Source organism: Kogia breviceps, chromosome 15 (genome assembly GCF_026419965.1).
Source record: "Kogia breviceps isolate mKogBre1 chromosome 15, mKogBre1 haplotype 1, whole genome shotgun sequence".
Lineage (NCBI taxonomy): Eukaryota > Metazoa > Chordata > Mammalia > Artiodactyla > Physeteridae > Kogia > Kogia breviceps.
In genome coordinates this window covers 50,616,973-50,642,981 of record NC_081324.1, presented here as the reverse complement: position 1 = coordinate 50,642,981, position 26,009 = coordinate 50,616,973, and the positions used below count along the sequence as shown (strand labels likewise).

The following is a 26,009-nucleotide window of genomic DNA, read 5'->3' as shown; positions in this document are numbered from 1 at the left end:
ATTCTTCCTTCCACAGAGAAGTAAGCAAAGGGTCTTCTTAGAGCAAAGCATAATCTCTGTGACCAAGATCAGTGGTTCTCAAAGTGTGGTTGAGAACCCATGGGGTTCCCAAAACCTTTTAGGAGGTCCACAAGCTCTTAGATCCTTTTTCCTATTACAGATCTATGGGAGGCCAGATTTTCTTCAAATACTTCAACCAAAACAATGTATTACAGCAAACTGACGAAGTGGCTATGAGAATCCAGCTGTTTTCTATGAAGGCAGACATTGAAAGAGATTTTAAAAATGTAAATCAAAGCCACTCTTTTCACTATAATTTTTATATTTTGGAAAATATAGTATTTTTTTCATAAAATATGGTATTTATGTTAACATGTAATGGTTTATTATTTTAAATGAATTAGTAATATGTATTTTTAAAATTTCTCAGCCCTAATTTTTAATATGGTATTTCTTATTTAATAGACATAGTCCACGTAAAGAAAAGCTTTTGAAAGTCCTCCATAATTTTTAAAAATGTAAAGGTATCTTGCGACTAACATTTGAGAACAATTGCCCTAGAGATTTTGGCTTCTAGTGTCGAGTTGGGAACATTCACAATCAACTAGTAGCTCTGAGACTTTAAAAAATATATATGACTCTTACCATACTATTGTATGTGAAAAATATAAAGATGAAAATCCCTTATTTTTTTTTCCCTAAGAAATAAAAGGATCCCACAGGGTCTGAGTACTGTCTCTCTCTCTAACTAGATGAGCTTGTTCAAATGGCTCTACTGGGCTAGTTAATAAGGTGGCAGAGTCTTCTTCTGAAAGTCACTGTGGAATCTCTTCCTTGGGGTTGGGGAGTGGGGGGGGGATAATCCCCACTTCTTAACATGTTGGCAGATTTGTTTAACACCCATGTTCATTGTCATGAACAATGAACTCATACTAGGCTCTTTGCTAAGCATATAGACTCTCAGCGTTCACAAGTCAAGCCAGATATAAGTTTTGAGGGAAGGGGGTGGGACTATACTGCAGGGACTCCTGGGGTCCATCATGGAGGCATACTGGGATTCAAGAGTGGAAGGATGAAGAAACTGGACCAAAGCCATACCATACCTTTGCATTGTCCTGGCCATGGGCAAAGAGTGATGAGGATGAACAAGAAAATCAGTAAGAGGGAGAGAAATCAGGAAAAGAGGGGGTGAGTGGAGATGGCACAGGAGAAGGAGGTGCTACACTCTACCAAGCAGCTGCTCAGGTCTCAGTTCTGCAGCCGTGAGCTCTCCAAGATCTGGAACCAGGGCTGTGTCACTCCCGGGAGACGCTCAGGGCTGTACTATTGGCTCTTGCTCCCTGAAGAGCTTAGCCCATGATGATTGTTGTCTGGCATCAGACTTCTCTGAATATACAGACTTGAAGGTGCTGTGTAGGCTGGTTGAAATTCAAGGGTATAATGATTAAGATGTGACAAAGATTAATGTATAGATTCGGTGGAAAGATAAAAAATGATTATTTTGGTTTTGAGCATGATAAGCTTGAGAGGCTGCACCCAATTTGAGATGTCCAGGAGGCAGTTAGAAATGGGATCTGGATCTTGGGAGAGGTGTGGCTAGATGTGTTGCCTTGGGAACCAGCATCATATAGAGATGATGGAGGGTGTGGAGAGATGCAACGACTTGAGTAACTGTATGTCCTTTGCTTTATCAGCTTTTCCAGGTGGCCTATATTTTAATCAAATTTGCAAATTCTCCTCGCCCTGATCTTTGGGTCTTGGAAAGATCTGTCGACTTTGGAAGCACCTACTCACCTTGGCAATATTTTGCTCGTAAGTAATCTAGCCTACCACGTTATGAGGGGTTTGAATTATTGGCAGCAGATCAAGACTGTGGGTTTAAGTGGAAAATTAGTCTCTCAGTGTGGCTAGTCAGGGGCTGGTCAATTTTAACTTTCTAGGTTACCCTTGGAACATCCCTATTTCTCAAGCGCATTTGCATGAATTCCAAGGATACACATGTATAACTGGGGTTGAAACACCTCTTATGATAATGGTTCTTGCTACTATTTAGGGGGAAGCAGTGTACCTATAACTGGGCCATAGCTTCAGTCCACTTCCTTTTTAAAAATATATATATTAAAAATTTTTATTTATTGTATTTATTTATTTTTAGCTGCATTGGGTCTTCATTGCTGCATGTGGGCTTTCTCTAGTTGCTGCGAGCGGGGGCTACTCTTTGTTGCAGTGCGTGCGCTTCTCATTGTGGTGGCTTCTGTTGTGGAGCATGGGCTCTAAGCACACGGGCTTCAGTAGTTGTGGCACAAGAGCTCAGTAGTTGTGGTGTATGAGCTTAGTTGCTCCGTGGCACGTGGGATCTTCCTGGACCAGGGAGCCAACCCGTGTCCCCTGCATTGGCAGGTGGATTCTTAACCACTGCACCACCAGGGAAGTCCCTATTTTAAAAATATTTAATTTATTTATTTATTTGGTTGTGCTGGGTCTTAGTTGCAGCAGGTGGGCTCCTTAGTTGAGGCATGCGGGCTCTTAGTTGTGGCAATTCATGTGGGATCTAGTTCCCTGACCAAGAAGCAAACCCGGGCCCACTGCATTGGGACCGTGGAGTCTAACCACTGCGCCACCAGAGAAGTCCCAGTCCATTTCCTTTTATGTAGAATTAGGAACTAAGCTCCATCTTTATGGATCCTGCCTTTCACATTACTTACCTTGACCTTATCGTCTTCACTAATGAAGAATGTCTGGGTCTCTGAATCCTGTGACAAATTGAGGTGGACAGGAATTTGGCTTACAAAGGCATTGGGTTTCCAGGAATGCTCCTTAGAGGGTAAACTTTCCTAATGAGGAAGGAGGATTTAGAACCGTATCTCCAGACATTTCTGTTGAAAGTCACATGGCCTGAAATGGCTTGGTATTTTCTTTCGTGAATTAAGAATTTCATTCTAAGCTTCTGTCTAAAAATCTTAAATGCTTCTCTGTTCTTTCCCTTTTCATGTATATTCTTAAGTAAACATAAGATTTCTTAAGAGATTTACAGCAAGATGATAATATTTTATTTTACAATATTAGCTTGTTTCCTTCCTAGATTCTAAAGTAGACTGTTTGGAACAGTTTGGACAGGAAGCAAATAGGGCGATCACGCGAGACGATGATGTACTTTGTACTACTGATTATTCCCGGATCGTGCCATTGGAGAATGGTGAGGTAAGTAGATTTGGGAGGCCTTGAGAGGTAAGACTCAGAAATGAACATGAAGATGCCACATTTTTCATAATTGTGAAACTTGCACTTTCAAGGAAATCTAACATAGATGGAAAGGAATCACATCAAAGACTCCCAGATTGAGTTGGGTTGGAAATCTTTTTTTTAAAAACTGAGGTATAATTGACACTGCAAATTCTTTTGAGGTCTAATTTTCCTTGGGAATTCAGGATTCTGGATTCACGGCCCACAGGTCTTGAACTCTTTTTTCTGGTGGACTATTTAGAAAGTGGGTCACTGGTGATTGTGGTGAAGACCCCTCTCACTGCTTCACAAGCACATTACCTCCTGTAAGAGTGGGGAGAGGAGGGGTTGGTGGCAGAACTAACCCCTGATCCTTTTTGGCGGGATGGGCATCATCTGTAGGGGAGAAAACAATCGCTGTCTCATTGGGGTTGCATGTGGTCCTTGTGAAGTCAGCCAGGCTGTTGTTAGGGAAAATGAGAAAAGAGAGTGGGGAAAATCAGAGAAGCATCCCATGGAGTGAGTTTCAAATGAACTTCTTTAAAGGATGTCAGTCTCGTTCTCCTAAGGTAGAGAGATCTTTCTTGAGCAGCTGTATCTAGTATCTTCCAGTGATCGGTCAGTGTTTCATGTCTCAGTAACTGGTTGGGACTTGGACTTCATTGCCTTAAGCTTTAAAACAAAACCTGGGGGACTTCCCGGATGGTCCAGTGGTTAAGACTTCACGATTCCACTGCAGGGGGTGCGGGTTCGATCCCTGGTCGGGGAACTAAGATCTCGCATGCTGCGCGGTGTGGCCAAAATAACCCCACAAAACCTAAACCTGGGTTTTATATAGATTTTTTTTTGTTCTCTTCACTGTCAACTTTATATCCAAAGACTTCCTTTTGTCACCCTCTTTCGGGATTTTAGATTACTTTAGCTTTGTTTCTTTGATGCAGCTTGACAAAAATTGTTTCTTTATATTGTAGATTTTAATGTTATACTTTAAACATTTCATAGTGTTTATAGCCCCACAATGACAGTGATAGAACAAAGGGTTTGTAAATGAAATGATTTACAAAACCTGAAAGCCCAGATTTTGAAACATCTAGTGACTCAAAGAAACCAAGTAAGTGTTTGGGGGCATGTGAGTTATTTTTAGTTACTTGCAGCTAAATTTTGATAAAAGGACTTTTCTCCCCCTCTGTGTGTGTGTGGTTCTTTTAGGTTGTGGTGTCCTTGATAAATGGTCGTCCAGGCGCAAAAAATTTTACTTTCTCTCACATCCTGAGGGAGTTCACCAAGGCAACAAACATCCGCCTGCGTTTTCTCCGAACCAACACTCTTCTTGGACACCTCATCTCCAAAGCACAGAGAGATCCAACCGTCACTCGGCGGGTGAGTAGTGCTTTTAAGTGCCAAGACAGCAGCTTTTGGTACCTTGTTTGCTTATCAAATTCATTGCCTCGGACTCTTTCAAGTAAACTTTATAGCCAGTAATGTCATAGGCATAAGAGTTGTTCTTGTCTGAAATATTAGGTATAGCTTAGAAGTTTGGTGGTTAAAAACAAATCGTATGCAGAGAAGATGAAAGGCAAAAAAGGATAGCCATTCTGGTATTAGTCTGCTATTATAACAAATAATCCCCAAGTCTCAGAGGCGAGCACAATAAAGGTTAATTTTTTGCTCATGTCACAGTGTAATGTGGGTCAGCAGGTGGGATCAGCTCCACACAGTTATTCAGGGAACCAGGCTGTTTCTCTGTAGAGACACAGCCATCCTGTAGGACCTCAGGGTCCTCCTCTGCACCTCCTGCACCTGGTCAGCAGATGAGGGAAGAGGGAAAGAGCATAGGGAGGAACCATCTCCTAACCACAGAGCTCACTTCCATTGGCAGGAACTGGTCGTAGAGCCCTGTGGAGATGCAGGAGGCTGGGTAATGTAATCGAGCCAGAGCAGAGGGGTGTGGGCATTGGTGAGCAGCAGTACTCTCCACTAGTGTTAGATGAACCTCGTTTACTCCCAGTGTCAGGACGGTACCCTGTCTCCTGGGCACAGAGGGACCCAGCAGAATAAATATCCCGAGCTCACTCTTCTCCCACCCTCTGATTCCCTCCCAGTTCCTCCCAATGGTCAAACCTAACAGGAGGCCAGAGAGCCAGAGGCCCTTGTCATCCCATAACGTTTAGCCCCAGGGCAAAGGGCAGGGTGGAGAGGGGTGGAGAGTGGACCTGCGAGGGTGAATGGAAGATGCCAGCTTACCTTATAGAGTTTGGCTTCTTAGGGTAAGTAAGTCAGGGAGCTGGGAAAGGAAGGGAGAGAGAAAAGTTAAGTTTTGCTACAGTTTTGAGCATTTTCCAAAAAGGCCAGTCATCTGGAGTGTGGGTGGCCTGTTTTCTGACTTTTTAAGCCCCCTCAGCTCCCTCTGAGCCGTTGTATGTGGGAACTCCAACTGGATCCAAGAACGCAATTTACAAGGGCGAGCCGGGCTTTCTGATCAACTGTAGCCAGACTGCATTTCCATTCCTCCAGGTTTTTTTTTTTTTTTTTTTTTTTTTTTTTTTTGTGGTACGCGGGCCTCTTGCTGTTGTGGCCTCTCCCGTTGTGGAGCACAGGCTCCAGATGCGCAGGCTCAGTGGCCATGGCTCACGGGCCCAGCCGCTCTGCGGCATGTGGGATCCTCCCGGACCAGGGCACGAACCCATGTCCCCTGCATCGGCAGGCGGACTCTCAACCACTGCGCCACCAGGGAAGCCCCCTCCAGGTGTTTTGGAGCCTCGCCACAAATGTACCTCACCACTTTTTTTTGGTCTTTTTAGGGTTGCAAGATTGGTACTCGTATGTATGTAGATTTCTCTTCACTTAGGTGAACGTAGTCTTCTCTATTAAGTAATTTTTTGTGGAGCGCATCACATATATGATCTTGACACTCTCTCCGCAGCAGTCTAGGTCGCTTCTTTAAGTGGACGAGCCAGAACACCAGGTGTCCTGTCACACGTATCATGTGTGCTGGGGTGAAGGCTGATGGAGGGCTTCTCTCTTGCTGCTGCTGCCCTAACCCATGTGTAGAGAGAAATTTCTGTGGTGATCAGCATGAAAGCTTCTGAATGTGGACTTGTCACAGAAGCCCTCCAATACTGAATTTTATCCATATTAACAAGAGGGATTGTTGATGCCTTTAGACTAAGTAAGACGTTGCCGGGAAGCTAAGACACTTAACAGCTTTTAGGGAGGAGATCAGAACAGAACCCCAACCCTGAGTGACTGGGGAGGTTTAGGATGACTAATCTCAGCAACAACAAAAAGATACAAAACCCCTCTTGTCCCTGTGAATTCACAGACTTCCTCACTGACAGATATTCTCACTGGAGGCATGACCTCAGTGAGAAAGATGATTTTACACCCTCTGAATTCCTTACTGAGTCCTGTGCCCGCTGCCAAGTCTGAGAAGTAAGGGAGCTGGTGGATGATGCCACCTATGGTCACAAGTGGAGACGCCTCCACCATGCTGGAGACATGCCTTGTCCACGAGATGGCCTATGCATATCGTTGGCCTGGTCTAGGGACTGAGCCTCAGCTGGGTCTGAAACTGTCTGGCCTTTTGGAGCTTGAACCTCTACCTTTGACTTTATTAACCCTGACCTAGCAAGGCTTCCGCAACTGCTAGCGGGTCCTGCCAGTCTCAGCGCTGTATCTGATCCATCTATGTGAATATTGTCTCCTTTCCTGAAGCCTAAACACAGCAGTTACAAAATTTTTGTTGTAAAAATTATGTTTTTTGGTAAATAGATATGTCCAATTTGTGGAACTCAGATTTACATTAAAGAAAAGAGAAACTAAGAAGCACTTAATCCCTTTCCCAAAGGCTATAGGTTGTGATTCTTTTCTGAGGTAATTTCCCTCCATGCATTTAAAGCATTTGATTTTTAAAAATGGACAAATTCAGCAGTGTGCTATTAAATTTGATTGGGGAATGTATTTGCTTTGTAAGAAAAGTTACACCCAAACGTGACTCCCTTTTGTGTTGAGGGAGGCTCAGGAGTACAGGATGGAAGGAAGCAGGGTCAATACAGATGTATGTTAAAGGTTAGTAAAGGAAAGTTTACGTTGGGGTTTAGTAAAACTGACACATTCTGTTTTCTGATCTATAGTATTATTATAGCATAAAGGATATCAGCATTGGTGGGCGGTGTTTTTGCAATGGCCATGCTGAAGTGTGCAGTGCAAACAATCCTGAAAAACTGTGAGTACATTGTACAGATTTTTCAGCTTTCTATGAATAAATCTAATTGTTTCAGTAGATGTTTGCATCCTATTAAATACTTCCTAAGTTCCTGCCCGCAACAAGAATGTTGCAATGTCAACAAGTAGGTGATGTGTATGTCTCCCCTCCTCCACCCCTACACTTCCCTCTCACCTGCAACCAGCCCATAACAGACATAGTTAATCAATCACAGCACTCTATGCATGATCAGGTACAAAGCCACCCAAACCCCCTTCCCCCGCCCCTGCTCCAGACAGTGCCCCAGGCAGCCACAAATAATTGAGTAGAGTTGGCAAGAGAAATAATATTTGTTTGTCATCCCTGGTCTAGTGAGATCAGGGGTATATGTTTTCAAATCCTTTTTCATATTTAAAATTGTGGGGAAGTGCACATAATATAAAGTTTACCTTCTTAACCATCCTTAATTGGGGGTGGTTTAAGTTCACTAGTGTTCAGTTCACTCCCATTGTTGTGCAGCCAAGAACTCTTTTCATCATGCAGAACTGAAACTCTGTAAACATTAAACAGCAGCTCTGCATTCCCTCCTCCCAGCAACCCCTGGCAACACCATTCTACTCTATGAATTTGACTACTTTAAGTGCCTTGTAGAAGTGGAATCACACAATATTTGTCTTTTTGTGACTGGTTTATTTCACTTAGCATACTGTCCTCACTATAGCACGTGTCAGAATTTCCTTCCTTTTTAAGGCTGAATAATATTTCATTATATATACAACACATTTTGCTTACCCATTCATCTGTTGATGGACACATAGGTTATTGCCATCTTTTACCTATTGTGAATAATTCTGCTATGAACATGGGTGTTTTGCTTTTAATTGAGGTATATTTCACATACAGTAAGATGCATGGATCTCAAATATTGTGTTATGCACTCGTGTATACATGTGTGTGTTATGCGCTTGTGTATACACTCGTGTTATCACCTTAGGAAGGATACTATGAAGGGCTGGAAATTACCAAATGCTGGATATAGTAATGATTGTCTCTCAATGTTTTATTTAAAGTCTCCAATTCCACATGGGCAGCATTTACCAGGGGTACATTTTACTGTTAGTCAAATTCAGGTTTGCACATCATAAGGCCTAGCTTCAGGGTCAGGCAGAGGTGCCAGCTACCAACTTACGTGGTAAGTTTGTGGTACCCTTCTCCCTGTCTAGAAACAATCCCTAAGGCTGTCAGCCCTCCGTCAGGGATCAGGTGGTGCTCTCTGAGATAGCAGTGTGACTCCATCAACTGACTAGCCCTTAATCAGCAAGGAGCTTATTAATGATTAAACCATCGCTGCCATGTAGACTCCTGAAGGGTAGGCCCTAAGGCACTAGAAGCCAGGCCAGGGAAGACCTGAGTTGGAACGAGAGGGGAGAAAAGAGGTCACTCTTGGTCCCTGAGCCTGAGATAAAGCGGTGCCACCTAGGAGAGGAGGAGAAGTCATCGGAGAAGGGTTGAACTTCCCACTTGGAAGAGCTGCCAAGCCCCGTGCCCTTGGCAGACCTGGGGGATTCTGCACTGGGCAGTTTACTGCTCCCAGTGTGTGTGAGTGGAGAGGCTGTCTCCCCATCCCTCAGTGAAAGGCTCAGTTTGCCACTGGTCTATATTAGCACAACTGCCTTGCCTCCTTCTGCCTGTTGTGACCTGCACAAATGACTCGTGGAGGCCTCCATGAATAGGAAAAAATCTTATATTGAAGGGGATTCATTGACAATGGAGGGAGCCATGGCTGGACAATCAGAAATCAAGCAGAACCTATGATGAGGCAGAGGAGGATTTAATCAAGCTTAGGTACCATGCTGACTTTGATGTATGGAAACATGGATGGATCACAGATTTAATTCTGAGCTTCCTGGCAGTCAACTCGAAAAGGGAGACCTGCTCAGTTTCATATTTCACTATGATCATAATCTAAGAAGTAATCAGTTGTGTAGGAGAAGATGAGTGTTGATGCTAGGGCCAGATGAGAAATCTACCTGGAGGTGGATGGAGTGGCCATTGTGAAGAGGATTCTCCAGTCAACAACATTTTCAATAACATCCTTACAACTGATGCAAGGACAAATTTTCTACATCAACCATCACCCTGGGCTGAGAGTCAGAAAAAGCAATTATTTGGGAGTGACAATATGATTCAGACAAGTTCCCAGCTCTGTTTTCTTTTTCAGTGCTCAATGTGAATCTCCCTATAAGAGTAGCTGGACTCCACAATAAACCCCTCCTCCAAAAAAAAAAAAAAAAGATTAGTAGGACTATATGTTCTTCAAGCAATTTTCCCTAAATATTCTTTCAGTTCAGCTTGCAAATATGTCATTGGCAATGAGCTGAAATTGCATCGCTGACAAAAGCCCATTTGGACTCCAGCTGTTCTGTGCCACCAGTTAAATCTGTGTCCATTTGCTTTAACGGGGAACTGAGTTGGGAGATCCTACACCTTCCCGTAGGAGCATAACCGTCCCATCTCCCCTCAGAAGAGTTGAGGGGATCCCCATGGGCACAGCCAAGAGTCTTCTTAGACTCTGTTTTGAATCCTTTTTCAAGCACAGACGAATGGAAGCTCAGAGCTTGGAGTTCTCATCCAACATCATGGCTACAACGATTTCATTTTAGCTCAGAAACGTTCTAAGGCAGGTGTATAGTTCTTTGAATGTCGATTTTTGTCTTTACCCCATCGCCTTGTTGAGTAATCTGAGCTTTGGCTCCTGTGATGGAGCTGTTTGTTGGAGCTCGCATGGACTCTAGGAGCAGGGTCCTCTGAGATCTTGTTAGTAACTGTCTCTTGGATTTGGTGAATCTCTGCATTAGACCCCGGGTTGAAAGTAAGAAACCTGACCCATCTCACAGGACTACTCTAGATTTTTGTGAAGATGTTGATATTCAACACACCTCAGTACACTCAGCACTTGCTTGCTCCTGCGTTGATTTATCGTTATATAACATAATAGAGAAGAAAGAGCTGGGACTCTGGAGTCAGACAAACTTAAGTTAGAAATATGGCCCTTGGTTTATCATCTCCTGACCTTTGGCAAGTGTTTAAATATCTCCGGATCTTAGTGTCACCACCTGTAAAATGGAGATAATAAGCGGGATCGGGGGACTTGAAATAGCGTATGCAAAGTGCTTTGTTCTCATAATCACTCAATGGTACCATGGGTGACCATGATGACTCAGTTTTTCACACAGGAGCAACTGATCTTATACTTCAGTTAAACAAACAAACAAACAAACAAAGAACTTTTCAGTAACTGAGATGTGCTTTGCTACATGCCCAGGTTTCGGTGTGAATGCCAGCACCACACCTGTGGGGAGACATGTGATCGCTGTTGTGCAGGGTACAGTCAGAGGCACTGGAGGCCTGCCACAGGGAAGCAGAGCAATGAGTGTGAAGGTGAGTGCTGGGGGAGGGGTGCTAGGAAGCGAGGCTCCACCCATGGTCCCCATCCCCCCATCTCTAAGGACTGATGCAGTGTTTTCCCCATGCTCATGAAGAGGGCGAGATCATGTCAGTCTTAGGGACTCTGTCTGATGCAGCAAATAACTCACAGACTGGAGGTAACAGTGCCCCACTCTAAATTCAGTTGCAAATATGAGAACAAAAATAACAACAATGACGCTCATTAATATATATTAAGCATTCACTATATGCAAGGATTGGGCTTTGACGATTGGCCTTTCTTTTTAGCAATCTAAAATGTGTTGCAGCCACTATTAAATTGTAAACACTTATCATTTCTTAGGATGTGATACTGGATTGGAATCCTAATTATTCTGAGGACCGAGATTCAGAGAAGGTGGTGAGATTGATGTCTAAACAGAGAGCTGGAAGTATTGAGGGAATAGGACTCAGGGGGATGCAGGATGGAGGGGACCAGAGAAGGAAGGAAGAAAGAGGAGAGGCTGCTTTTAATTATGGGCACAATATAAAGTAAGAAAACTGTTATTTAAACAAACAAGCCCATGACATCCAACTGAAGATTTTCTTTTAAACCCATCTTCTTAGAAGGCCATGTATTTATTCCAATTGCTGGAAACATTTTTGTAACTTTTAGTTATTGGCTTTGGAGACTGTGGCCTATTTTTTCTGGATATTCTTAGCGTTTGAAGACGGATTTGCTTTTTTGAAATGACCAAAAGGCGTTTGGATCCAGGTTTGTTGAACCAGATGTGTGAGAAAGAATCTATACTTTATACTTTCTGGCCAAATAGTTCTTGTAACTTTAAGAGATAAGACTGATGATCTCTGTGACCAGCAAAATTACTTAAAATGCATTTCCAGTGGGGAATTCTGAGCACGCTTTGAGAGATGCTAACACTGTTGGAAGGTATTGCTCAAGGTGAACGCTCAGGTGATCTCTAGGTCCAGGTCGTTACCCGGATGGCCATTCTCACTTTATAGTCATAGTTAACAGGTTCCTTTGCAGTGAATTCCTGACTCCTCACCCCTAGATAATAGGGCCCCGAAGAGGGAAAAGTAATAATCAGGGGTTGTTTCTTCCAATACTTTCAGGTGTTGGTTTAGGATACTTTGATTGAATACGTGTCATCACATGAATTCCAACATTCATCGTGTGGTTAGTTTTCCAGACTAATGGAACCGCTCAGTGAATGACAACGCTTTACTCCCACACACATATGACAAATTTTAAGAAATTTCCTTTCATAAGTTTTTAACCTTTTTACACTTGCCAAAATGGTTAAAAATTATAAACAGCCTATGGAAATCAGACCTGTTAAGATATTTGTTAGATGCTTTGTAAATTCCATTTGAGTTACTGCAATTCAAAATAAATAGACTTCTTAGGAAATAACTGACGTAGTAAATGTAAATGCTTAGAATTTAAAAAAAAATCATGGCACCACTGAGGAAATGAAAATAAGAAAGGGCTCAGCCTGTTAAAAACAGGGTAACTTGAAAATCTAACCCTAATAGATTTATCCGAGAACTTGATTAAAACACATAAATTCCTAGAAAGACTTGGAAAATTGGATCTAGGTGGAATGTAGTGAATATATATTCTGCCTAAGAGAGAATGAGTGTTTTACTTGTTAGATCTTTTTTCATCTTGGCAATGATGAAAATCCTAAATGGGGTTTAAATCATATTTTCTAATTTTAGAAGTGTCATACATTACTTGTAGATAACTTGGAAAAAAATTTTTTTTAATGTAAAATCATTAATACTTTTACTACCCAAAGAGAACCACTATTAATATCTTGTTAGGTATTTTAGTGGTTTTTTTCATGCATACTTTAAATGCTCTAGGGTATATTATTTATACAATTTTATATCCTGAGCTTTTTCACTTGATATTTTAAAATATTTTCCCATATCATTAAAAACTCTTTGACATCTTTTTTGATTGTACATATTCAACAGTATTGTCATTCTCTGGATTCAAGTGTATATAAAAATTGTTTGAGTACTTACTGTGTGCTGGGGACAAAGCTCTATTACAGACAAAACAGGAGCAGTTCTTGACTTCATAGAACTGACAGGCAAGCAAATATACTGTTGTTTGCTTAGCTATTTCCCTATAATTAGATGTTAGGATTATTTCCAATTGATCACTATTATAGATAGTACTGGGATGAAAGGCTTAGAGTGTTGACTGGGAATAGGTTTTGGAGTCACAGAAAGACAAGTCAGGATTCTGCCTCTCTTACTCGTGAAGTCTGTGACTATGTGCATGTCCCTTAACCTCTTTAAGCCTCAGCCTCCCCATCTGGGCCACAGGCATCATAACACCACCCTTAGAAAGTTATTGTGCAGATTAAATGAGGTAATGCATGTAAAATGCTTTTCACAGTGTACCGAGAACTCAGTTATTCTTATTTATTTATTTATTTATAGGCTGCCTTGCATCTTAGTTGTGGCACGTGGGATCTTTGTTGAGGCACGCAGGATCTTTTTTCGTTGCAGTGCGTAGGCTCTTTGTTGTCGTGCGCGGGCTACTCTCTAGCTGTGGAGTGTGGTTTTTGTCTTCTCTAGTTGTGGCGCGTGGGTTCCAGAGCGCATGGGCTCTGTAGTTAGTGGCAGTGCAGGCAGTAGTCGAGGTGCACGAGCTCCGTAGTTGTGGCACTCGGGCTTTAGTTGCTCTGCGGCATGTGGGATCTGAGTTCTCTGACCAGGGATCGAACCTGCGTCCCCTGCATTATAAGGTGGATTCTTTACCACTGGACCACCATGGAAGTCCCTCAGTTATTCTTGACAGTAGCAGTAGTAGTAATATTCTTTTTGTGCATAAAGCTTAATTGGCATTTTGGTTTATCTTAATTTGTTATTATATATCTTATTTTTTAAAAAAGAGAAACCTCTCCCACTTAATATCAGATGAAAAAAGGTCTAAATTGCATATGATTATAGGCGGGTCTTTGTGTAAAAATCCCCCAAATTTTCCGCTGGGGGTATCCCTGGTGTTCCAGAATAGACTTTCTTGTAGCTCAGGGAGCAACAGTACTCTCTGGGGGAATTTACTAAGGGTCTCATAGTCACGGTGAAGTACTAACTTAGAACGCTCTTTTTTCAGCATGCAACTGCCATGGCCACGCCATCGACTGTTACTATGATCCAGAAGTTGAGAGGCAGCAGGCAAGCTTGAATAGCCAAGGCATCTATGCAGGTGGAGGGGTCTGCATTGACTGTCAGGTGAGGCATTATTTAAGTCAAAGTGAACGTGTCACAGCAGGAAATGAACACTCAGTAAGCCCTGCTCTAAAAAGATGTCAAGAAAGTGATATGCAATTCTAAGGATTTTCTGACACTGTTTCTGCACCTTTGTACACAGAAAGCTTGGTTAGCTGGATGTAATTTAGGGAAAATGGACTGAGGCATGTTTGTCCAAACTCCATTGATTAGATTCTTCATTTGGGTCTTTGCCTAAATGGAGGGGAGAATTCCTGGCTGTCATCCTGACTGCTATCCCTCTTATATTAGAAAGGCTCTAAGATAGGAGGGCAAATAGGTATCAACTTGAGTGCTGACTCTAAATCCTATTTTCAAATGGATTCTGAATCTAGAGGAAGTATATCATGATCAATTAATGATGTCTGCTGTTGACACTAAATAAGAAAAATGGATTTTTCATCCCTCCTATAAGGACAATGGGTTTCACTGGAATTTAGGTAAGGGGGGGTGTATGGCAGAGGAGGGTATATGCATATCCGCCTTGAGATATTCATTAAAAATTGTGTAAAATGTTCATGCGTTTGGTCTATATGGTCGTTCTGTCTTGTGTGCTTTTAGAGTGATGTTTTGTTAACGTTGCCAGTAAGGAGGCACTCTTTACGTGAGATGCCTGTTTATGTGGAACCAGGGCTACACACCCTTAGAGAGACCCACCATTCTCCACCTGTCTCCCACTCCACACATTTTATATCATCTTTCACCATAGTTAATTAAAATACAAGTAAATATAAGTCATAGGTGTGTTACAAATCACAGGGTTTCACGGATAAGTGAAAGATCCCAGGATCTTCTTAAAGCTATGCATTACAAGACCTTCAGGTGATTGCATGCACATTGAAGTTGCAGAAGCACTGGACTGTCTGCAATCTGACAAAGGGTATTTATGAAAACCCTACAACTAACATCATATAAGTGATGTAATATTGAACTCTTTCCTTCTAAAGACTGGGAACAAGGAAGGATGCTTGCTTTCACCACTTTTGTGAAACAGTGCCCTGGAGGTCCTGACCTCTGCATAAGACAAGAAAAAGAAACAAAAGGTATTAAGATTGGAAAGGAAGAAGTAGAACTGTTTCTATTTGTAGATGACATGATTCTTTATGTAAAAAAGCCTAAGGAATGTACAAAATAATTACTAGAACTAATTGAATTTAGTAATATTGCAGGATACAATGGTAATATAGAAAAAACAGCTATATATACTAGTAGCAAACAATAGGAAAATGAAATTTAAATTCAATTAAAAATAGTATCAAAGAACATAAAATGCTTAGGAATAAATTTAGCAAAAGACATGCAAGACCCTCTATATTAAAGCTAAGAACATTTTTCTGAGAGAAATCTAGAAAGACTAAATAAATACAAAGATGTAATATATTTGTGGATTGGAAGATTCAGTATTATTAAGATACCAGTTCTCCCCAAATTTCTCTACAGAGTTAATGCAGGTTTTTTTTTTTTTTAAAGAAGTTGACAGGTGGATTCTAAAATGTATATGGTTATGTAAACGACCTAGAATATCCAAAGCCATCTTGAAGAAACAATAAAATTGGAGGACTTATATTATCTTACTTCAAGATTAACTATAAAGCAACAGTAATGAAAACATGGTGCTATTGACATAAGACTAGAAGAATAGATCAATGTAGCAGAACAGGGAGCACAGAAACAGACTCACACGTGGACATTTTATTTTATTTTATTAATTTATTTTATTTTTGGCTGAGTTGGGTCTTCAGTGCTGCCCGTGGGCGTTCTCTAGTTGCGGCGAGCAGGGGCTACTCTTCATGCGGTGCACGGGCTTCTCTTTGTGATGGCTTCTCTTGTTGCAGAGCACGGGCTCTAGGTGCGTGGGCTTCAGTAGTTGTGGCTCGTGGGCTCTAGAGCGCAGGCTCAGTAGTTGTGGTGCACAGGATTAGTTGCTCTGTGACATGTGGTATCCTCCCAGACCAGGGCTTGAACCCGTGTCCCCTGCATTGGCAGGCAGATTCTTAACCACTGCACCACCAGGAAAACCCCTGGACATTTTATTTTTGATAAAAGTACCAAAGCAATCCAGTGACAGGGGGTGGGGAGAGAAGAGAAAAGTCCTTTCAACAAATGGTTCTGGAGTAACTGGATTTATATGGGAAAAAAATTAACTCTGACCCCAACCTCAAATCATACATAAAAACTAAATTGATATGGATCAGACCTAAAGTAAAGTTAAAGCTTTTGAGAAAAATATAGGCAGATATCTTAGTTCAAAGTTTTGTTTCAAAAACAAAGTTTTCTTAGTTCATAGGAAGCAATAACGATGAAAAATGGACAAATTAGACTTCATCAAAATTAAAAACTTCTGCTCACAAAAGACACTGAAGAAAAGGAATAGGCAAGCCATGAATGGGGAGAAAATATTCAGAAAACATAAATCTGACAAATGGTTGGTATCCAGGATACACAATATAAAGAACTCCCGCAGCTCAATAATGAAAAGACAAATAACCCAATACAACTGCAAGCGATTTGAAGAGCCACTTCACAAAAGTGGATGTATGAATGGCCAATAAGCATACAACGAAGGGCTTAACATCACGAGTCATCAGAGAAATGTAAATTATAGTTACAATGACTTACCCCCAATTTTGGTGAGGATGTGGAGCAACCGTACCTATCATGCATTGTTGGTGTGAGTGAAAAGTGGTACAATCACTTTGGGAAAATATCTGGCAGTTTTTAAAATATAATTAAACATACACCTACACCATGACTCACAAACTCCACGCTTAGGCATTCATCCATGAGAAATGGAAATGTGTGTTTTCAAAAAGTGTATAGCAGCTTTATGCACAATAGCCCCAAACTGGAAATAGCCCTGGTGTCCTTCAGTAGTAGAGTGGAGGAACGCACTCTGGCATATTTATACAGTGGAATACCAATGGGCAGTAGGAAGCAACAAACTATTGATGGTGCAACAACGTGCAGGAATCTTAACAGCATCGTGTTAAGTGAAAAAAGCCTTCCCCAACAGAATACCGATAGTATGAAGACCATTTAGATGAAATTTTGGAACAGGCAAAACTAATCAGTAGTGGAAAAAATCAGAACTGTGGTTGACTCTCGGAGCTGGTGGTGGGGATTGACTGGGAAAAGCCATGGGGACACTTTCAGGGGTGGTAATATTCTTCTGTATCTAGATAGACATCTGGGTTTCACAGATATATGCATTTGTTATAACTCAGTGAATGTACAGAGTTTTGCCCTCGTGTGTAAGTTGTATACCAAAAGAAAAATACTATGAACAAACATTAAACTCCAGTTAATTATATGCATAACTTTAGCTATGCATATCATTAACTGGAGTTATTATAATAACAGTTAATAAACAGTTAATATAAATAGCTAACGTATTTAGGGGGTGGTAACTGATATCTGCAATTTATTTTGAAATGCATAAATAAGATGGATTAATGGATGGATAGAAGAATGAGTAGATGCATAATTATGTGAAAAAACAAGTATAGTAAAATGTTAATGGTACACTCTAGTAGAGGGGGTATAGGTGTTTATTGTGAAATGTGAATTTTTTGGTCATAAAATATTGGGGGAAAGAGCAATGAAAGAAGGCAAGGAGCACAACATTTTTGGATTGACTCCTTGATTCCTTTCTGGTTGATAAAATATTGTTGCTCTTAATTAAGGTTGAAGATTACCCATGTTATTTGAGATGATGCTTGAAGATACTTTATCTCCATTAACTAAAACAGAGTCTTTAGCTTCTTCCATGGAGACACGACTTCTAATCTAAGTCTTGAACTGTTTGTGTCCCTACTGTGTTCGTCTCACTATTTCCAAACTGTTTGTTTTTCTTTGTCTTTCACACATACATACACACACCACACAAAGCTAAGAGATGGGATCAAGAAACAGACAGAGCACATATGGCTACGTTCCCTTCTGCAACAAATCCTACAAAATGACAGGAAAGATACCAAACAAGCAAAATGCTTTCTCCTTCCAGAATCCACAATAGCATGAAAAATAAGAAAGAGTGTTATCAACAGACCAGCAGTTTCAAAAGATTCCTGAAAGATAGAAAGCAGAAACAGATACATGCAGGAGAACACAGCTGCGATTATTAGAACAATTTGGAGGTACTCCAAGAGGCAACAGATAGAAGAAATTAACTGTGGAGCTACATTTAAACCTATAAAACATTATTATTATTATTTTTTTTCGGTATGCGGGCCTCTCACTGCTGTGGCCTCTCCCGTTGCGGAGCACAGGCTCCGGACGCGCAGGCCTAGCGGCCATGGGTCACGGGCTCAGCTGCTCCGCGGCCTGTGGGATCTTCCCGGACCAGGGCACGAACCCGTGTCCCCTGCATCGGCAGGCGGACTCCAAACCACTGCGCCACCAGGGAAGCCCCTATAAAACATTATTGAAGTTTATAAAAGAAGACCTATATGGAAAGGCATAATATGTTTCCAGACTCACTATTATAAATATGCCATTTTTTCAAAACCCATCTATAAATTCAGTGCAATTTCAATCAGACTTTTAATGAAGATTGACAGACTGATTCTAAAGTTCTTATCAATAAAAGAATATATGAGAATAGACAAGTAGCTTAGAAAAGATGAACAATGACGGGAGAAATTTGTCTTGCGAGATGTCAGAATATACCGTGAATCTGTATTAATTGAGTGTGGACTCAATGCAGGGATAGATAGTTCAATAGAACCTAATAGAGAATTTAGAAACAAATTCATGCAGATATTAAAATTTGGTTTGTGGTAAAATTGGCATTTCTGATAGAAGAGAAAAATGGATAGTACATAAGTGATGTTGAATAATTGGCTCTTCATTTGGGAAGAAAATGTAACCCTATCTTATGCCATATACAGAGGGACATGGGGAGTCTTGCACAGGAAGGGAGGAGAGCGGGTGCAGCTACAGCAGGGACAATGGTTTGGTGAGCTATGTGGTGATGCTTCAAGATGAAATTTGAGTTTGCTGGTAGAACACGCATACTGTACAGCAAGGTCTGCCTATCAGAAACCCAGCTGCCTTAGTCACTTCAGGCTGTTATAACAAATATACCATAGACTGGGTAGCTTACACAATAAACAGTTATTTCTCGCAGTTCTGGAGGCTGTGAAGTTCAAGATCAAGGTGCCAGCACATCCAGGGTCTGGTGAGAGCCCTCTTCCTGACTGGCTGATGGCCATTGTCTTGTATTCTCGCAAGGAGGAGAGAGAGAGAGAGGAAGGAAGCTCTCGCTGTCTCTTCTTCTAAGGGCACTAATCCCATCATGAGGGCTCCATCCTCATGATCTGACTACCTCCCCAGGCCCCATCTCCAAATACATTGGGGATTAGGCTTCCACAAATGAACTTGGGGAGTACACGAACATTTATTCCACAGCACCAGCTAACCTGACTGTTTCCTGCCTTTTCTGTGCAGTGCTGGTAATGGGAGAATGAGGAAATCTCTGCCATCAGTCTGGGCAGGGAACAGGAAGTGGGAACATCACAGGCAGGCTGGGCCTGGGGACTTTCAGGTGGCCAAGCAGCCAGCATGTAAGAGCCAGATCGTTATCCTGCAGGGCACGTGGTTGTCAGAGATGGCTGTTTTCTCACGTGGTATTGATTTCGCTTTTGTTTCTTGGGTTTACTATTTTATTTTTTATTTTATTTTTTTATTTTTTATTTTTTTTTGCGGTACGCGGGCCTCTCACTGTTGTGGCCTGTCCCGTTGCAGAGCGCAGGCTTTGGACGCGCTGGCTCAGCGGCCATGGCTCACGGGCCCAGCCACTCCGCGCCACGTGGGATCTTCCCGGACCGGGGCACGAACCCGCATCCCCTGCATCGGCAGGCGGACTCTCAACCACTGCGCCACCAGGGAAGCCCTGGTTTACTATTTTAAGTGTTGGTTTGGGGTTATGTGACATTTTAAATAGGGTGGTCCGTTCTCTGAGATATGGCATTTGAGTAAAGTCCTGAAAGAAGAGAGAGAATGGACCAGGCATCTGTCTGGGGGACAGCTTTCCAGGTGGAGGGGACGGCAGGGCAAAGGGCCTTGAGAGGGAACAAGGAGCCCACGTGGCTGGAGGGGAGTGAGCAGGGCTAGATGCGTCAGAGTGGTCACAGAGGCCAGATCACTTTGACCTTCAGATGGAATATCAGATGGGGTCTTCCCAGGAGAGTGTGGCCAACGAGTGGACTAGCCAGTAGTCTCGTTGTACTTGAGGTTCACGGAAGTAGAAGTCAGCAACAGTTTTGTAGGTGTGGTCAAGGAATTGAGGGAAAGAGAGAGAGTCAGGGAGAGATGGGGTTTAACTGAAGATTGAAAAGCATGTAGGAAAAGTTTTGCTTGGAGGAATTAGGACCTGAGAATTATCAGAGCAGGGCCTGAGGTTTCTAGGTGGGCGTTCCTTAGAAGGCCTCTCTAGATGGTGCCAAGGGAAAAGGAGTAGGTGGGGGTGGGCTTACCTCCTGCACACATCCCGTCGGTGCCCACCCCACTGTTTAGCTTGGGCAACGGAGGCTTTCTCATCTCGTGTTGTGTCGTACATATGCAAATTCAGACACCCACTCCTCCTGGCAAGAGTGCTTCCTAGGTACCTCCAACGTTGAAATCTGTAGCCACTACTGTCCTTGAGTCTCCATCTGGTATTGGTCCAACCATGACCTTGGTGTCCATGGATAAGTGGTGTATCTTGTCCTCAGGTGGTGCGGGTCCTAGAGAACCACCCAAAACTTTAAGGCAAACTACAGGTATTCTTAGGGTGATTTGTTGCTGTTCTTTGTGTTTTAAAAATATAACTTCTTTGTGGCAGGTGCTTCATTAGACAAAGCTTGTGGTAAAGGGGAGAACCCAGGGTACCCACTTGAGAGAACTTTTTCTCATTTCCTACTCCAATGGGAAAATAATTGGGAGCCAAGGTTAACCTGATGTCCTCTGTGTATTATAAGCCACAGTGGCAAATAACAGAGTTGAGAGGTTCATTGGCATTTGATGGAAGAGAGGGTGGACTACAGCTGTTTCCTTTTTGTCCAAGATGTTTATGCATGTAAACCTTAGGTCAGAGAAGTGGCCAGTATAGTTTTAGACCTCAATGTTAAAGTGAGTTCAGATTTTAGCCTGCAGGACAAGGAGTGGTAATAAATAAAAGTCTGTAATTAATAAAATCATCTAAAAGGGTTGAGGATACAGAAAGGGTCTTTGTTCTCCTCTCTGTGTTTCTATGCAGACTCCTTTTAAGTCAGTGTGTTATATTTGTTCTTTTTAACTTCCTATTGCCTTTCCTTTCATTAGTTAAAGAACACTGTCCTTCTAATTGTTTCCAAATTAGAGAGAGAGAGAGAGGTGGAATTGAGCTAGATCCATGGTATATAGTTCTTGGAAATCGATGATGCATGTTGGGTAATTTGATTTTCTGGCAATTACGAGGATTAGCCGTGAAATATGAAAGGCTGCCTTGTATTGTACTTTAAAATGAGCTCTGTGTATGAAGCACATGCCTACATTTTCTATTGCCGTAGCAGAAATGTTTGGGAAATGGTTTCAGACTAAAGCACAGATAAAATTTTGGAATGATGAGAGAAGGGGATCTGTACATGCAGTTTTCTCCAAAATTGGAGAAGATAAAAATACACACATAACCCTTTATTCCTTGGGTTAAACCTAAGGGTGATTTATGATCCATTCATCACAACCGAATGAAGCTTTGAAGAGTGGTCCTCTGGAATTTTTGCTCACTCAAATGTCAGGTGCTTCGTTAAGTGGTAGAGAGGAAAATTTGGGTTGTCCAGTTCATGGAACTTACCCTCATTTCCTCTTCCAATGGGAAAAGAAATTCCAGAGTCAAGTTCAAGCCAGTGTCCTGTGGTAAATCTTGAGATTCAAGGTCAAAATCAGTGCTTTTATTTGGTAACTTTTACATTACAATTGTGTATGGCAATTATTTCTCTGGATGAATAGCGCTTGTCCACTACTCTTCCCCCTAAGTTTCTTTTGTTTCTTTCTAGCATAACACGGCTGGTGTAAACTGTGAAAAGTGTGCTAAGGGCTATTACCGCCCTTACGGCGTTCCGGTCCATGCCCCTGACGGCTGCATCCGTAAGTTTCATTCCAACTTGTTGTGTCTTAGACTTCAGGGAGGTCATTGGGCTAAATTCTGATTGGCTAGTAATTCCCTTCATTTTCTCTCTCTCTTCATATTATTGGTTCTACTCCTTACTAGCTGTGTGACTTCGGGCAGTTACATAGTCTCTCCGAGAATCAGATTTCATATATATAAGTGGAAACGATAATCTAGTCTCTAAGATTAAATGAAATGCAATCAAAACCACCTAGGAAAATACTGAGCATTGGGCTTGTTGCATACTAGGCCTGCAACAAATTTTTTCTGTTGTTTTGACATGTTTCTATGATCTCCAGTAATTTTAAATTTCATCAGAATTAGACTCAAGGCAACATAGTAATGATTTCACAAGGATGTAATAATAGTCATAATATTCAAAATAGTTATGATTTATTGAGCACTTGCTATATACAAGGCATTGCCTAAATAATTTCACAAATGTCTTACCTGATTATCATACAAACTTAAGATAATGTATTATTAGTCTCATTTTTAGATATAGAGAAATCAAAGGGTCTGAGCAGTTAAATATTTTGGCCCAGGTGAGAGAACTACTAACTGATAGGTCCAGGGTATAAGTTCATATCTGTCTAGCGCTGCTGTAACATACCACTTGCATTATACAGAAAAATGCCACTGTTTTATTTTATTTTTTCTGTGGAATTATCAGTCGTAGATCAGATTATAGACTTTGTTCTGCATGTGTATTTTATTTGGTTCTTTTATGTTCTCTGGCTATTGCAGTTAGAAAACAGCTCCAGTCCTGAAATTGGCTTCTGTGCCCACCTTCTCCCCCAAATTCATTCATCATATCATTAATGTTTGAGAGCATCGAAATCCAAAGAATGTGTAAACTCTGATTTGTTCCTCTGTAGGGCATCTTAGTTATTAAAAGTGTTTCCTTGTTTTCCCTCGCTCTTCCACATCATCCTATGAAGTATGCCCGTGATTTATCTTGTGCCCACGAAGAATAAGCTTTGGCAAAGTAAAACAGGACATCGTGAATAAACTCATGCCTTATTAGGAGCCTCAGTTTTCCATCACTTTTTTCGTTTCTTTCTCCATCACTGAAGTGGTCTCATGGAGATATTAGAGGCTTAGCATAAATAATCCATTGGACACATAAATCCTAAAAAGTTAAGCAAAAGACACCAGGAGAAGCCAGGCTAGGGGGTTGCTTGGTGCTCACGACTTCTCCAGCCTCCCAGTTCCTCACAGGACAGGGACTCAGCTGAGCCATGACAGTGTTTTTGCTGTCCAGGGTGAGGACTTTTGCCAGGTCAAGGGAAGCTCCCAAGTGAGGGGGTCCCTGAGCGTTTTACACCCAAGTGTGTCCCTCTGGAATGCAAACCCAGTAGTCAAGGCTGGTTGCAAAAACTGCCTTCAGTAAGCTGTATCACTTGATTCTAACATTTGGGTTATGGGCACGATCTTGCTCTGCTGTGCACAGATTATATATCAATGTCTAGGCATCCCACACTTGTGTCCACATCACAGCTGTGTAGTGATGACCACTCTGTGGACATTCATAGTTGGCTCAGGGCTTCCCTGGTGGCACAGTGGTTGAGAGTCCTCCTGCCGATGCAGGGGACATGGGTTCGTGCCCCGGTCCGGGGAGATCCCACATGCCGCGGAGCGGCTGGACCCCTGAGCCATGGCCGCTGGGCCTGCGCCTCCGGAGCCTGTGCTCCGCAACGGGAGAGGCCACAGCAGTGAGAGGCCCGCGTACCGCAAAAAAAAAAAAAAAAAAAAAAAAAAAAAGTGAGTCTTCATAGTTGGCTCGTAGCCGGGAGAGGCTATGCCCAACAGCCCTGCCAGGAGCCATAGCGTGCGCCCACCCAGCCCCTCCGGTGGTGGCTTGTGCAGGGTTGCCCCCTACACGGTGAACTGGGCGGTGCTCAATGTAATAAACCACATCCTCCAGAACTTCTCAGTGTGACTGCTCATTAAAGCTCGTCTCTGAGGGTCCGTGGGGTTCAGTCAATACAAACTGTCAACCAGGTGTGAAGTGGAAAACAGGCTGTGCCCTTTCAAGAATCCCTGGAAACCAATGAGGAAGTAGTAAACATTGCCTGAGAAGGATTAGGACATATGTGCCTTAAGAGGTGCAGTGAAGGACGGACTTTTCTGGGATTTCTCTTAGCCTGCAGCTGTCACCCCGACCACGCAGAGGACTGTCAGCAGGGCTTGGGCCGCTGCACCTGCAGGCCCAACTTCCGCGGAGACCACTGTGAGGAGTGTGCGGACGGCTACCACCATTTCCCGGTTTGCTCCAGTAAGTCCCAGCTGCGGAAGGAGAGGCCTGGCTTCTTGGCGCTGACCTGGGCTTTGTGCATCGACCCCTGAGTGCATGTCGGGCAAGGGGCAGGGGGGTGGTAGAGGGACAGAAATGGGGCCAGCAAGGTTCTATTTGTGTGAAAATGTTCCCCAAAGTTGGGAACATTACATTTTTATAAGTATGTTTTATAGTGTTATTTATCTCCAAAGTGTTAGGCTGTACCGTAGACATTACCATCTCAGCAGGTCAAAGGGTCAGATAGTGGCAGTTTCAACCTAATAGTAATCCATGTGTGGGGTTTTTCTTCATAAACCTAGAGTAAGTGTCGCGGGCTTCCAGATGTTCGTGTGCGCACACGTAGTGTGTGTTGTAGTTCCAGTGGCCAGGGGGATGTGTCTGTTCTTTCCCACTGTACAGTAGAGCCCTCACCTTATCCCACTGCCGTGATCTAAGAGAACATCTCAGTATCTTGGAGAGAAATATATGTGTCTGTTAGAAACAGCGTAGAATGTGGAGCAGAGAGCGTTTGAAGTCAGCTGTGCAGACTGTTCCAAGAGCCATTTGTTCTGCAATTAGTGTAGAAACTGGACTTTGGGGTCAGGACGGAGAAACACGGTCTCAGGAAGAGGCTACCCCATTGCTGCGTTAGTTCTTGCCCATTCCCACCTCACAACTCTGCCATCCCCGGAAAAGCATGTTGAGTTGTGGGGCTCTGTGGACAGGACGAGCGCATGTCCTGGCTCCCACCAGCAGTCCCAGGGTCATTGTTAAACGAGCACCCACTTCCACTGTCAGGTTTCCCAGTTTGGAGGATGAATTACATGACCATCTTAAAAGTAAAGGAACCAGTTTTTAAGCCCAAACATAGTGACACTGAATCAGGGCTCAATCAGTTTAGAATCTATAATTATTGGATAGAGGCTGAGCAGAAATTGCATTTTCATAAGCAAAGTTTTAGGGGAAAAGACTTGAAAGAAAACATTTTTAAAAAGCTAGTCTGGATGTTACATTAAAAAACAATAAAGATGCTAGAGAAGTCCAGCTCAGCCCTGCTAGACTGGGACTTAGCTATTGTGAGCACAAAATATCCATTTCTGTTCATTAATATACAGATCAGAATGTCTGACCATCCTGGTTCTATTACTAGATGCATTTTAAGTGTAGCAACATTTCCTTTCTTTCAGTTAGTTTCCACATGCTGCTTTCACTAAGTCAGAGAGGGCATCTTCCTAGTTAGTGCAATTTAATGTTTTACTTTACTGTCTCCTTAATCATCCTTCTCTGTATTTTTTGATAAACTATTTTTCTAGGAATTCCCATTTTCCCTATTTCTACTCCAAGTCCAGAAGATCCAGTAGCTGGAGATATAAAAGGCAAGTAACTTCTCTTTTGGTTTAACTTCAGTGAAGATGTTACGCTCCATATTCCTTTTCTACTTC

At 42.3% G+C, this 26,009-nt stretch overlaps 1 protein-coding gene across 12 annotated transcripts in view; it reads left to right on the top strand.

The window, feature by feature from the left end:
* Positions 1 to 26,009, top strand: part of LAMA3 (laminin subunit alpha 3) — a 239,848-nt gene that overhangs the window by 52,103 nt on the left and 161,736 nt on the right. For all 12 annotated transcript variants that reach the window (XR_010836889.1, XR_010836890.1, XR_010836892.1 and 9 more), the window contains exons 3-11: positions 1,695 to 1,812; positions 3,083 to 3,201; positions 4,432 to 4,602; positions 7,356 to 7,447; positions 10,752 to 10,867; positions 14,007 to 14,125; positions 22,177 to 22,267; positions 24,436 to 24,567; positions 25,881 to 25,943. Coding sequence is in view for 8 of the 12 variants with exons in the window: in XM_059040920.2 (XP_058896903.1) it covers positions 1,695 to 1,812; positions 3,083 to 3,201; positions 4,432 to 4,602; positions 7,356 to 7,447; positions 10,752 to 10,867; positions 14,007 to 14,125; positions 22,177 to 22,267; positions 24,436 to 24,567; positions 25,881 to 25,943 (1,021 nt within the window). In the remaining 4 variants the exon portion in view is untranslated. The remainder of the gene's footprint in view (positions 1 to 1,694; positions 1,813 to 3,082; positions 3,202 to 4,431; positions 4,603 to 7,355; positions 7,448 to 10,751; positions 10,868 to 14,006; positions 14,126 to 22,176; positions 22,268 to 24,435; positions 24,568 to 25,880; positions 25,944 to 26,009) is intronic.